The 12,735-nt window shown below is 45.4% G+C and overlaps 1 protein-coding gene across 1 annotated transcript; it reads right to left on the bottom strand.

The window, feature by feature from the left end:
- Positions 1–2,371: 2,371 nt before the first annotated feature.
- LOC142255844 (microtubule-associated serine/threonine-protein kinase 3-like) lies at positions 2,372–9,171 on the bottom strand. The gene is made up of 16 exons (XM_075327293.1): positions 9,132–9,171; positions 8,293–8,360; positions 7,865–7,944; positions 7,311–7,519; positions 7,018–7,156; positions 6,799–6,931; positions 6,460–6,625; positions 6,242–6,340; positions 5,861–5,983; positions 5,590–5,702; positions 5,415–5,506; positions 4,709–4,782; positions 3,204–3,293; positions 2,941–3,030; positions 2,695–2,784; positions 2,372–2,469 (listed from the first exon to the last, which is right to left on the bottom strand). The coding sequence occupies exons 1-16, from the start codon at positions 9,169–9,171 to the stop codon at positions 2,372–2,374; spliced, it is 1,704 nt and encodes a 567-aa protein (XP_075183408.1).
- Positions 9,172–12,735: the final 3,564 nt, after the last annotated feature.

Here is a 12,735-nt window from a genome sequence, read left to right as displayed (position 1 = left end):
TCAATCACCTGCTGCTGGTGGACAACATCGGACATCTCCCTCTGTGGTCCACGGATCTTCAAAACCTTATAGCATTTCAGAGATTAATGTATCTGGCTGTAATCCGGGCCGCCATCAGGGCATTACTGCCCTTACTGGTGTATGGGGTCCAGAGAGCTGAAGCAAGCAGGGGGTCCGGCCGCTCACAGACATCCACCCTCTGCCCTCCTGCTCTGCACTGGTCTGTGTGATTGGTATAGGGCAGGGGAGGAAGCTGGACCGGACCAGAGGCTGCAGGAGCCGTGCAGCTGAAGGACCTTCTGCACTAGGAATTTCAGAACCTGTGACTGAGAATGTGCCTCATCACATGACCAGAAGGGTGAATAGAGCCTGTAGCCTCTGTGCAGGTCCCATTAATGCCTCTCCTGTTCATGCGGTGGGAGTATTTATGCACAAGGGGAATACTGATAACCAGCAGCAGGGTGGAAGGTGGGCTCCTGCTGGGTCCTAAAAGGGGAGAGATGAAAATCCAGCAGGAAAGGCACCTATACCAATAAATACTGAAAGCAGGAACAATAGAAAGTCAGGGAGCATTTTGCGACACTATGATGCTATGGTGGATCTGCCCCTTCACTGACCGCACTATGTTTTGACACGTCCGGATACCCTGATCATAAATATGGGACACATGGAGATTAGTAGTAGTCTCACCAATAAGTGCAGTTGGTGCAATTTTTTAAACAGTGATCTCCTCCCCAAACACACAACTCCCTGTGTGGTCACTAATGCATTGTGGGAACAGTGATGGAATCAGGGACGCTATTGGCTCAGAGGAGGGATCGAGGATGGTCTTATGGGATGTGACAATAGTAAATATACAGACGTGTACCTTCTTTTTGCTGATCTGATATCATTTTGACTATGTTTGTAGAGGGCGATATAAGTGACATTATATCTAGTGATGCTCTTTGTATATATATATGTTTTTATCTGGGATTTTAGTTGTATTTGGCCTTGTGATGACAATGGAGGCCGGATCTGTGGGACTGAGGGGAGTGACCTACAATCACACCTCTATATAAAGCACTGTTTGCGGTGCTATAGTTATGTATATCTTTTATTAGCTTGAGAAAGGCCCTGTGTTGGCCAAAACGTTGTGTATGTTACATATTTATTTTTCTAAACAAGAGAAGAAATGATGGTGTCTTGGATTCTCTGATATCTGCTTGAAGTTTGCAGCTAATGGAGCCAAGAGTGGTGCATGGGATACACGATGACTGCAATATATTCAGAGAATAAACCCTTTGATGGGAATGCTTATTTAGGTCTGTCACAAGCCCCAAAAGGCAACCTCAGACAGACGTGGGTGAAGGCACCCTATCTAACAGATCCCAGTGGATCCCCGGCCTTCACACCCCTACTATACATGTCAGACGTGTGAGTACACTGCTTGATGTAAAGAAATTCCCACTAATGTTTATTATTAGCAAAGAATGGTCAAACGAAGTCGGGTAAATATCAGGAGAGACCATGGCTGAAAGATTGCCCTTCCCTTGGGCTTTACTTGTAAAATGTTGACAGCAGAGACCGAGTCCAGAATCTGTCTTTTCATGCAGAAAATAATAATAATAATATAAAAATGATGATAATATTTATTAATTTATATCATGCAATTAATTCCCTATCAGTATGTCTTTGGTGTGGGAGGAAACCGGAGTACCCGGAGGAAACCCACGCAAACACGGGGAGAACACACAAACTCCTTACAGATGTTGTCCTTGATGGAATTTGAACCGAGGACCCCAATGCTGCAAGACTGCAGTGCTAACCACTGAGCCACCGTGCCGCCCAATCACTTATCAGTGAATATGTCTGACTGTAGAAAGTCTTGTAAATGTTATATCAATGGGTGAGAGCAGAGACCGAGCCCGGAAACTGTCTCTTTATGCAGCAGGTAAGTCACTTGTCTGTGACCACATCTGACTGCTGAAAGCCCATTAAAAGTCATATCAATGGGTGAGATCAGAAACCGAGCCCGGAATCTGTCTCGTCTTGCAGCAGGTAAGTCACTTGTGTGTGACCACATCTGACTGCAGAAAGCCCAGTAAAAGTCATATCAATGGGTGAGATCAGAAACCGAGCCCGGAATCTGTCTCGTCTTGCAGCAGGAAGGTCACTTGTGTGTGACCACATCTGACTGCGGAAAGTCCAGTAAAAGTCATATCCATGGGTGAGAGCAGAGACAAAACCATAAACAGAATCAATAGACAAAATCGTAGTCAGGGAAATAGCCGGGGTCGGAGTCAGCAGGCATTAGAGAACAGAGTCAGGGCTACAGGACAAAAAGTACAGCATTGATAGTGGATGTGCTGTACTTCAGGTGTCCTGTCCTCTAAGTGACTTTAGAGAAACAGGGACAACACACAAATGCGCGAGCAGCCCTGGCTAATCCACGTCGGCAGGATGATAAGATCCGGCGGAAGATGGAACCTAAGAGAAAGAAATATAAAGTAAGTGATGGGACTCCATATTACCTGATACTACTGTGCAGTCACTGTGGCCGAACAGCCGAGGAATCTTCTCCATACAGAGGTGCGGTATCATTGTCAGCCATCACACATGTGACAATCCCATCACTGACGGATGACATCTGACCCACATGGAGTCCTCTCACTGACCGACATCACACAACATGGAGGAGGTTCTCACACTTACCTCTTCTCTTTTTGCCCCGTTCTCCATTTTCTGGTTTTGATTCCTTCCTGAGATTTATTGCTGATTTTTCTTTCTCCTGAGCTGGAAATTCTGATAAGAAAGAAAAATAACACATTGAGTATATATTCATATAGGATCCGCTCTGTATCTTCCCTGTCATCAATCATATATGTGACAGATGGCATCTGCTCCACATGGAGTCTTCTCACTGACGTCACACAACATGGAGGTGGTCCTCACACTGACCTTCACTCTTTTTGTCCTGTTCTTCATTTTGTGATTTTGGTTCTCCACTCAGATGAATTGCAGATTTTGCTTCTTCCTGAGCTGGAGATTCTGATCAGAAAGTAAAAAATAACACATTGAGTATATATTCTTATAGGATCTGCTCTGTATCTTCCCTGTCAGCCATCACACATGTGACAATCCCATCACTGATAGATGATATCTGCCCCACATGAATTCTTCTCACTGACATCACACAACATGGAGGTGGTTCTCACACTTACCTTCACTCTTTTTGTCCTGTTCGTTATTTTCTGAATCCAGTTCTTCATTCAGAATTATTGCAGATTTTTCTTCCTCCAGGACTGGAAATTCTGATCATAAAGTAAAATAACACTTTTAGTATATGTTCTTATAGGATCTGCTCTATATCTTCTCTGTATATTAAAGCACTTTTGGCCTGACGAAGGCTAAAAAGCCGAAATGTGTGTCGGGATTTTAGCGCCAGCAGGAGAAGATGCCACTACAAATTGTATGCACTCATTTAATTTGCTTATTGACACTGTCCTTTATACTACAGATTTATTGCAGATTTTTCTTCCTCCATAACTGGAAATTCTGATCATAAAGTAAAATAACACATTTAGTATATGTTCTTATAGGATCTGCTCTATATCTTCCTTGTATATTAAAGAATGTTTTGGCCTGACTAAGGCCAAAAAGCCAAAACGCGCGTCGGGATTTTAGCTCCAGCAGGAGGAGATGCCACTAGCTATTGTATGCACTCATTTGTTTGTTTATTCACACTGTCCTTTATACTATTGTATTATTTAATGAGCTTCACACTATTTGTATCTGGTGTTTCATTCTCACCGGAGTTAGATTGACTCACAGATGTGATTTGTTTTATTTAACCTCATAGTACTATATGAGATATGTTTAGTAACAGCTTCTGTGCAGCTGCATTCCTTATCTCTCCCCCTGCTGTGTTGTGCTACTTTGCCACGTTCTGTATGTGCGTACATCATCTAAATTGGCTCCTATTGTCTGTTTTTTTTTATATAGTTCTGTGTTTTGGTTTGTTTTTTTTTTCAAATAATTGAGTGTAGGGACTCACAAGTGTGAGAATCCGTGACGTGGATTGCGAGCTTACATATTTTGGGCCAAAATATCAACTAATATCTCACTATTTGAGGTATTACACATTTTATCTATTTTTGCAGGATGTGTGTGGACCTTCTGAATTCAAGTGGTTAAATGGTGAGTCCGTCATGTGATATGCACTTATATAGTGCTAACTAACCGCCTGACCTGGTGTTGTGCGTCATTTATAGGCCACAATTCAGACACAGTGCATCTCGCGTATCCGTGTGAGATGCACCCATATAGTGCTGGTTATCTCGCCTTACCTAGGTTTCTGGCGTCATTTATAGGTAACAGTTCAGGCACTGTGCATCTCACTCATCTATATGACGAGCTCACAATGCAAGCCTAATTAGTGTGCATGTCCTATGCTAAACAACTGCCTCTCCCCTTTAGTGTGGAGGTTTCAGTGGCTGTATCATCAGCATCGTGCACCTGGGCTGCGGCCATCTTGTTTAGGAGGGTTTGCCACGTTCTGTGTTTGCGTACATCATCTGAATTGGCTCCTATGGTCTGTTTTTTTTTTAACATATTTGGGACCATGAAACATGGATAACATATGAGGCCCATTACAGAGAATATCTATGGAATTATCTGAGCCTTGAAGTGAACATCCACATTTTTGGTGCTGTAGACATGTACATACCTGAGAATGGGAACGAGGATATCCCGCTGCTCACAGCATCGTCTCCATCAGATACCGGAGGAGATTCTTTCTGCCTGTTTGGTGGAAGAAAAACATGTAAATCACTAAACTAAAGCATTATATAAGGGGTCGTCTGACCAGAATAACACCTGACTACAAGACATAGGAAATTCATAGTGGGAATGGGCTCCTGTTCAATACTACCTCATATGGAGCTGAATGGAAAACCACTACTAAGAATGGCCGGCATGTAATATCACATCTCACCTGCAGTGGAAGTAACATTAAAAATGCAGGACTGGCTGCAAATATTTCTTTTAGGCACGTATATAGCGCCATTTTTTTTCAGAACACTTTACAGACATCATCACTGACCCCATTGGGGCTCACAATCCGATCTCCCTATCAGTATCTCTTTTAAGTATGCAAGGAACCCCACAAAGGAAGGAATCCTTGCAGACATTGTCTTTTGACCCCAAGTTCCAGTGCTGCAAGGCTACAGTGTTTACCACAGAGCCGCCATGCTGCCCCATTTACGAGTTGCTAGCTATCCCCAACGGTTTCTGAAGCCGAAACCACAATGACCACTAATCATGAGTTGGTTGATGCTGTTTTTAATATTATGTTATTCATGTCCTATGTTTGGTGTTGGGTACATACAGTATATCAGCTGGAGATCCCAGTAATGACCCCATCATCTACTCACATTTCTGAGATTTTTGTGTTGGACTCTTGAGAACTCTCTGGAGGCGACTTGGGATCCTCTTTGCTCATCGTCCTGATAACGCTGGTGCAGAGCTAAAAAAGGGATAAAAGGAAACTATAATATACCTTTTTCTTACATTTTCGCACATATTTTTATGTGTTGATCCCATACTTACTTTAGAAAGACTTTCAGAAGATGATGTAAAGTTTTCGAACTCACGGTTCTCATTGTCCTCTCTTCTCTTGTCCTTATCCTCTGAGCCCATAGGTTGGTATACATCAGAGTCATCTAAAATACATAAGTAATGAAATGTTATTAGGAGTTGTCAGCATGACCAATGGTCATCGATAGTTACCATGTTATCATTAGTATTATTAGTAAGTGAGAGTCACACATTAGTGAAGACCATCAGCCACTTAGTCTGGATGATGTCTCCATCTACTTACTGTCAGAGAGGCAGCTGAACACATCTGATAAACGCTGAGGAACGTACTCCGGCTCCTGACTTAGAAGGTTCTCAAAATCTAAGTCTTCGAGGAATGGCTGGCACTTGATCTCATCTGCTCCTCCTGGAAAAAAAAGATCAAAAGTGATGTGGACATTGTCAGAGACTGCTCCATATCTGGAGAGAAATCTGAACTATTGACATGGATATAACATGAAGGAAACCTACTGTTAGCCATTATAAAGTATCAGTCACTGAGGACTATCATTTTTTTCAATGAATTTTTTAGAAATGGACAAGCAGAAGAAGAGCTGATCCTCGTGATGATAATTAGTATGTTCTGGGCGTAATAAGTAAGTGTTAATACTGTTATATACATTACCTGTCCCAAGTCTTTGTACAGGATTTCTTCTCAGCAGCTTAGTGATGAGGTTTCGAGCATCGAGAGGAAGAGCAGGAAAACACTTAAAAGAAATGTCACCTATTGTATAGAAAATGACAAAAAATAAACGTTATTGAACTGTATTATATAGTAAAGCTGCACAATTATAAACCAAGTAACTAAACCAACCCAAGTAATGAGTGGATTACTCTACTTACCTCTGACGATCTTTCTATAAAGCTCATATTTGTCCTTATCATGAAACGGTACATTTCCTACGAGGAATTCATATAGGATGATCCCCATTGACCACCAGTCAACAGGTCTTCCGAAGCCTTTCGACAGGATGACCTCGGGGGCCATGTAACATACGGTGCCCCACATCTGGAAACCAAAAGAAGAAAGAGGAGATTGATGAAACTATTTTTAGGAAAAGATCTCTCGATAAAAACACAAGGACAGAAGACGAAATCTCAGCGGAAAAATTCTCCAGAGAAGAAAGAAAAGGTTGGTAAGATTTATAGTGAAGAAGTGACGTTCCAGTAGGTGATACTGACCTCACGATCGCGGAACTCTCTGGCGATGTTCTCAGGTGATTCCTGGTAGAAGTTGGTTTTTGGCATCATGAGACCGAATTTTGACACCCCAAAATCTGAGACTTTAATGTGTCCTGCAGATGTTATCAGGAGGCTGTGAAAGAAAAGATGGTTTTAGCCATGCAAGCCATGTAATAATATGTGATAACCCCCCTTTATTATACTACAGCGGTCACTTACTTGTCCGGTTTCAGGTCTCTATGCACCACACCATAGCTGTGCAGATATTCCACAGCAAGCATGGCCTCCGCAAAGTACAAGCGAGCCAAGGAGATAGGTAAAATTTTCATGGTTCTTAGAAGCTTCCGACAGTCTCCACCTATAGAAGAAAGGAAATATGGCCGGTGAGGGACGATACAGCAGATCACACATGGTGTATAATGAGAAGAGAGCGGAGACATTGGGGCAGGATAGAGAAGGTGATGAGATGTAAGCAGACATGGGCTGAATGTAATACAATGTACACGTCCTACCTTCTACATACTCCATAACCATACACAGATGAGATTTGGTTGGAAAGGAGCAAAGCATGGAGACCACAAAGGGACAATCAGCGAATGTTAAGATGTCCCTCTCCAGGAAAGCTTGTTGTATTTTTGATGGAGTATTAAGCTCCTTCTTGTCCAATTTCTTCATGGCAAAGATCTTTTTGGAGTCTTTATGGCGCACTAAGTTGACCGCACTGGAGAGAAGGAAAATGCATGGTTTATAGAACTCGTCATATGATCTTCTGTACTAGGGGTTAATACTAGAAGTCCAGTCTCATTAAACATTCATATAATAACACTGTATAAAAGGTCACCTATGGGATGTCAGTGCCACGTCTGCCACGTCCTCATCCATGTCCTCAAAAATTCAGATTCACTAGTAGCTAACTGAATTTGTTACAATTGAACAGTGACAATTAGACGTGGACAGTGATGTGGACTCGTCACTTGTCTATGGTCACACTGGATGGCAGAGCACAGACGCAGAAGAACTGTCATAGGGACCTGAGAAATGTGCATAATCCCAAAGGGAAACTCACCCGAATGCTCCCTTGCCGATCAGTATGGACATGTCATAATCGCTCTTACTCGGCGTTCTCGCGCGGGTTGCGATCACGTTCTATAAAAAAAATTAGAAATTATTTTACGATCTAGAAACTGCAGGAAAAAAGCTCCAGACGCAGAAACTTCTCCGTCTATTTTATGTCCCAGCTGATTCTACTGATCCGATGTAGAGGAGGATACAAGCCGGACGCTCGGCAGACACCTATGTAATGGGGGATCCTCCATACACCGGGATCACTGTACAGCGCGGGATAATATGGGAAATCACACCGGGGGGAACGGACTATAAATGCTGTTACCTGCTTAGAATAGAGATATCCCATGGGTATATGGGGGATATTAGAGGAGTCATTCACACCCCGGGATCTGATAATATACAGACAGATCCCTCTATGATACTTACACTGGCAGATTCATGGATCTCCGGGATCTCACAGATTCCACTATCTGGAGTCGACAGCTCAGTTTTTTCTAAAATAGGGATAAAATAATGAAGAAATTAAATGTATCAGATAATATTAATCTTAGCTAAATAATACAACAATATAACGGAGAAAATGACGAGACGTCTGAATATGGGATTGATGCTACTTATATGGGAACATGGAAATCAGCAGGTATGGGGTATTGCTGTATAGGTGCTTGTCCTCCAATAAAAAAAAAATATTTTTGGAGAGATCTGATGTGCCAGTAATGTGAAACCAATAATATAAGCCATATGTAAATCAGGCTGCAAGTGCACAAGGGGCAGGTCACTGCAATGGGGGTGAGTCACTTCAGCAGGGCGGGTCACTGCACAGGGGGCAGGTCACTGCAGCTGGGGTGGGTCACTGCACAGGGGGCAGGTCACTGCAGCTGGGGCGGGTCACTGCACAGGGGGTGGGTCACTGCAGCTGGGGCGGGTCACTGCACAGGGGGCGGATCACTGCACAGGGGGCGGGTTACTGCAGCGGTTTTTCCTTGAAGTCTACTGTGCATTTCCAGCCTGATATACATACGGCTTCTACATTCCCATGACTGTCTATTGAATCTTTATATAAAAAGATATCGGTTTATGGGGGCTGTACAGCCATACCACTACTTCCTTATGTGAAAATATGATGACAGATTCCCATTATAAAGAGTAGAGACAGTTAATCTACAGATTATTACCTTTTCTCTACAATATCTAGATCACAGGTCTCAAACACGCGGCCCGCATGTGGCCCCTCAGGCTGCTTCTTGTGGCCCGCAGGCACGTACTCTCTTGTACGATCGCGGCCAGTGCAGGGGCTGCAGCCATCGCTGCTTCATTTCAGATGAACATTTTGCCTCCAGGGCGAAGAGTGAAGCTCTCTCTGCACTATTCCAATGGCAGCTGCTGACCAATCAGAGGCAAGCAACTGATGCGTATGACGTCATCTGCTTGCATCTGATTAACTGGTTGCTGCCATTAGAATAGTGCAGAGAGAGCTTGACTGCACAATGGCAAAACGTTCATCTGAATTTTAGATGAAGCGCGGCAGTTTTGGAATGTGTGTGTGTGTGTGTGTAGAATGGCACAATAGAGGACCAGGATGGGACATTGCTAAAAGAAGAGGATCAGTAAAGGAGACATTACTACAGGATGGGCACATTAGTAAAAGAGGACAGGGATGGGAACATTACTTCAGAACGGGGACAAAGATGGGGCACAGTACTACAGGATGGGGACAAGGAATGGGGCACGTTAGTAAATGGGGATGTAGAGGGGGCACATTATTACAGGATGGGGTACATTACTACAGGATGGGGGTCAAGGAGGGGGCACATTACAACAGGATGAGTACATTGCTAAAGGAAGGGGGGGAAGGTGGGGCACATTAATTAAAGGGGACAAGACTGGGGCACGTTACTACAGGATGGGCACATTACTAGAGGATGGGAACAAGGAGGGGGCACATTAGTAAAAGGGGACAATGTTGAGCACATTACTACAGGAGGGGGCACATTACTACAGGCCCATAGTGATGCCTGTGCCCCCCATAGTGTTGTCCTCTGCCCTGCTACTGATGCCTATGGCTGCCCAGTCCTGTTTGTGCCACCCCTAATGATGCCTGTGCCCCCCCCTTCCCTAATGATGCCTGTGCCTCACCTAGTGATGCCTGTGCCCAGCGCCGACTCTCCGGCGCTGTGTGCCCGCTCTCCGACACTGTGTGCCTCCTCCAGTGCTGTTTGCAGCTCTGAGTACTGTGTGTCACCCCTAGTGTTGTGTTCCCTGCAATGCTGTGCTCCACAAGTGCTGTCCATGCCCCCAGTCTCCTCTCAGTGATGTCCTGTGCCCCCTAGTGATGCCTGTTCCCTGTACCCGCTCTCTGGTGCTGTGTGCCCGCTCTCCGACACTGTGTGCAGTTTTAAGTGCTGTGTGTCACCCCCAGTGTTGTGTTCCCTCCAATGCTCCCTAGTGATATCTGTGTTCTGCAAGTGCTGTCCATGCCCCCAGTCTCCTCCCAGTGATGCCTGTGCCCCTTCCCCCGGTGATGCCTGTGCCCCTTCCCCCGGTGATGCCTGTGCCCCTTCCCCCGGTGATGCCTGTGCCCCTTCACCTGGTGATGCCTGTGCCCCTTCCCCCGGTAATGCCTGTGCCCCTTCCCCCGGTGATGCCTGTGCCCCTTCCCCCGGTGATGCCTGTGTCCCCCCTCCCCACGGTGATGCCTGTGTCCCCCCCCCACGGTGATGCCTGTGTCCCCCCCCCACGGTGATGCCTTGTCCCTCCTAGTGATGCCTGTGCCCCTCCCAGTGATGTTTGTGCCCCACAGCCAAGTTTATGTCTCCCAGTGATGCATGTGCCTCTTCCCCCAGTGATGCCTGTGCCTCTTCCCCCGGTGATGCCTGTGCCTCTTCCCCCGGTGATGCCTGTGCCCCTTCCCACGGTGATGCATGTGTCCCGTCCCCCCCCCCCACGGTGATGCATTGTCCCTCCTAGTGATGTCTGTGCCCCACAGCCAAGTTTATGTCTCCCAGTGATGTCTGTGCCCCCGCCCCTCTTATTGAATGTTCTCAGTGAGAGGAACAAAATTATAATCTTGTGATACCCCTCTTGTGATGTATATGCCCCCAGCCTTTCCTGTCAGGTATATGCCCAAACCCCCTCCGGTCATGTATATGCCCCCAGAATCTCTTGTGAGGTGTATGTCCCAGCCCCTCCTGTGATAAATCACATTGAAGATGTAAGTGGCATATACATCACAAGAGGTGATGGACCATGTACATCACATTTGAGATGCTGGGGCATATACATTACATTTGAGATGCTGGGGGCTTATACATCACATTTCAGACACTCTGGGCATATATGTCACATTTAAGATGCTGGGAGCATATACATCACATTTGAGATGCTGGGAGCATATACAATACATTTGAGATGCTGGGGGCATATACATCACAGGAGGGGCTGGGGGCATACACCTCACAGGAGGGGCTGAGGGCATATATCTCACAGGAGGGGCTGGGAGCATATATCTCACAGGAGGGGCTGGGGGCATATACCTCACAGGAGGGGATGGGGGCATATACATGTGTGATGTATGTGCCCCCAGTGTTTCCTGTGAGGTTTATACAGCAGTCCCAGCGTCACCTATGTGATATATATAGAGCAGTCCCTGCGTCACCTATGTGATATATATACAGCAATCCCAGCGTCACCTATGTGATATATATACAGCAGTCCCAACGTCACCTATGTGATATACAGTGCCTACAAGTAGTATTCAACCCCCTGCAGATTTAGCAGGTTTACACATTCGGAATTAACTTGGCATTGTGACATTTGGACTGTAGATCAGCCTGGAAGTGTGAAATGCACTGCAGCAAAAAAGAATGTTATTTTTTTTTTTTTTAAATTGTGAAAAGTTTATTCAGAGGGTCATTTATTATTCAACCCCTCAAACCAGCAGAATTCTGTTTGGTTCCCCTAAAGTATTAAGAAGTATTTCAGGCACAAAGAACAATGAGCTTCACATATTTGGATTAATTATCTCTTTTTCCAGCCTTTTCTGACTAATTAAGACCCTCCCCAAACTTGTGAACAGCACTCCTACATGGTCAACATGGGAAAGACAAAGGAGCATTCCAAGGCCATCAGAGACAAGATCGTGGAGGGTTACAAGGCTGGCAAGGGGTACAAAACGCTTTCCAAGGAGTTGGGCCTACCTGTCTCCACTGTTGGGAGCATCATCCGGAAGTGGAAGGCTTATGGAACTACTGTTAGCCTTCCACGGCCTGGACAGCCTTTGAAAGTTTCCACCCGTGCCGAGGCCAGGCTTGTCCGACGAGTCAAGGCTAAACCAAGGACAACAAGGAAGGAGCTCTGGGAAGATCTCATGGCAGTGGGGACATTGGTTTCAGTCAATACCATAACTAACGTACTCCACCGCAATGGTCTCCGTTCCAGACGAGCCCGTAAGGTACCTTTACTTTCAAAGCGTCATGTCAAGGCTCGTCTACAGTTTGCTCATGATCACTTGGAGGACTCTGAGACAGACTGGTTCAAGGTTCTCTGGTCTGATGAGACGAAGATCGAGATCTTTGGTGCCAACCACACACGTGACGTTTGGAGACTGGATGGCACTGCATACGACCCCAAGAATACCATCCCTACAGTCAAGCATGGTGGTGGCAGCATCATGCTGTGGGGCTGTTTCTCAGCCAAGGGGCCTGGCCATCTGGTCCGCATCCATGGGAAGATGGATAACACGGCCTACCTGGAGATTTTGGCCAAGAACCTCCGCTCCTCCATCAAGGATCTTAAGATGGGTCGTCATTTCATCTTCCAACAAGACAACGACCCAAAGCACACAGCCAAGAAAACCAAGGCCTGGTTCAA

This window comes from Anomaloglossus baeobatrachus, chromosome 11 (genome assembly GCF_048569485.1).
Source record: "Anomaloglossus baeobatrachus isolate aAnoBae1 chromosome 11, aAnoBae1.hap1, whole genome shotgun sequence".
NCBI lineage: Eukaryota > Metazoa > Chordata > Amphibia > Anura > Aromobatidae > Anomaloglossus > Anomaloglossus baeobatrachus.
The sequence above is the reverse complement of the archived record's forward strand: the minus strand, read 5'-3'. Positions and strand labels throughout refer to the sequence as shown.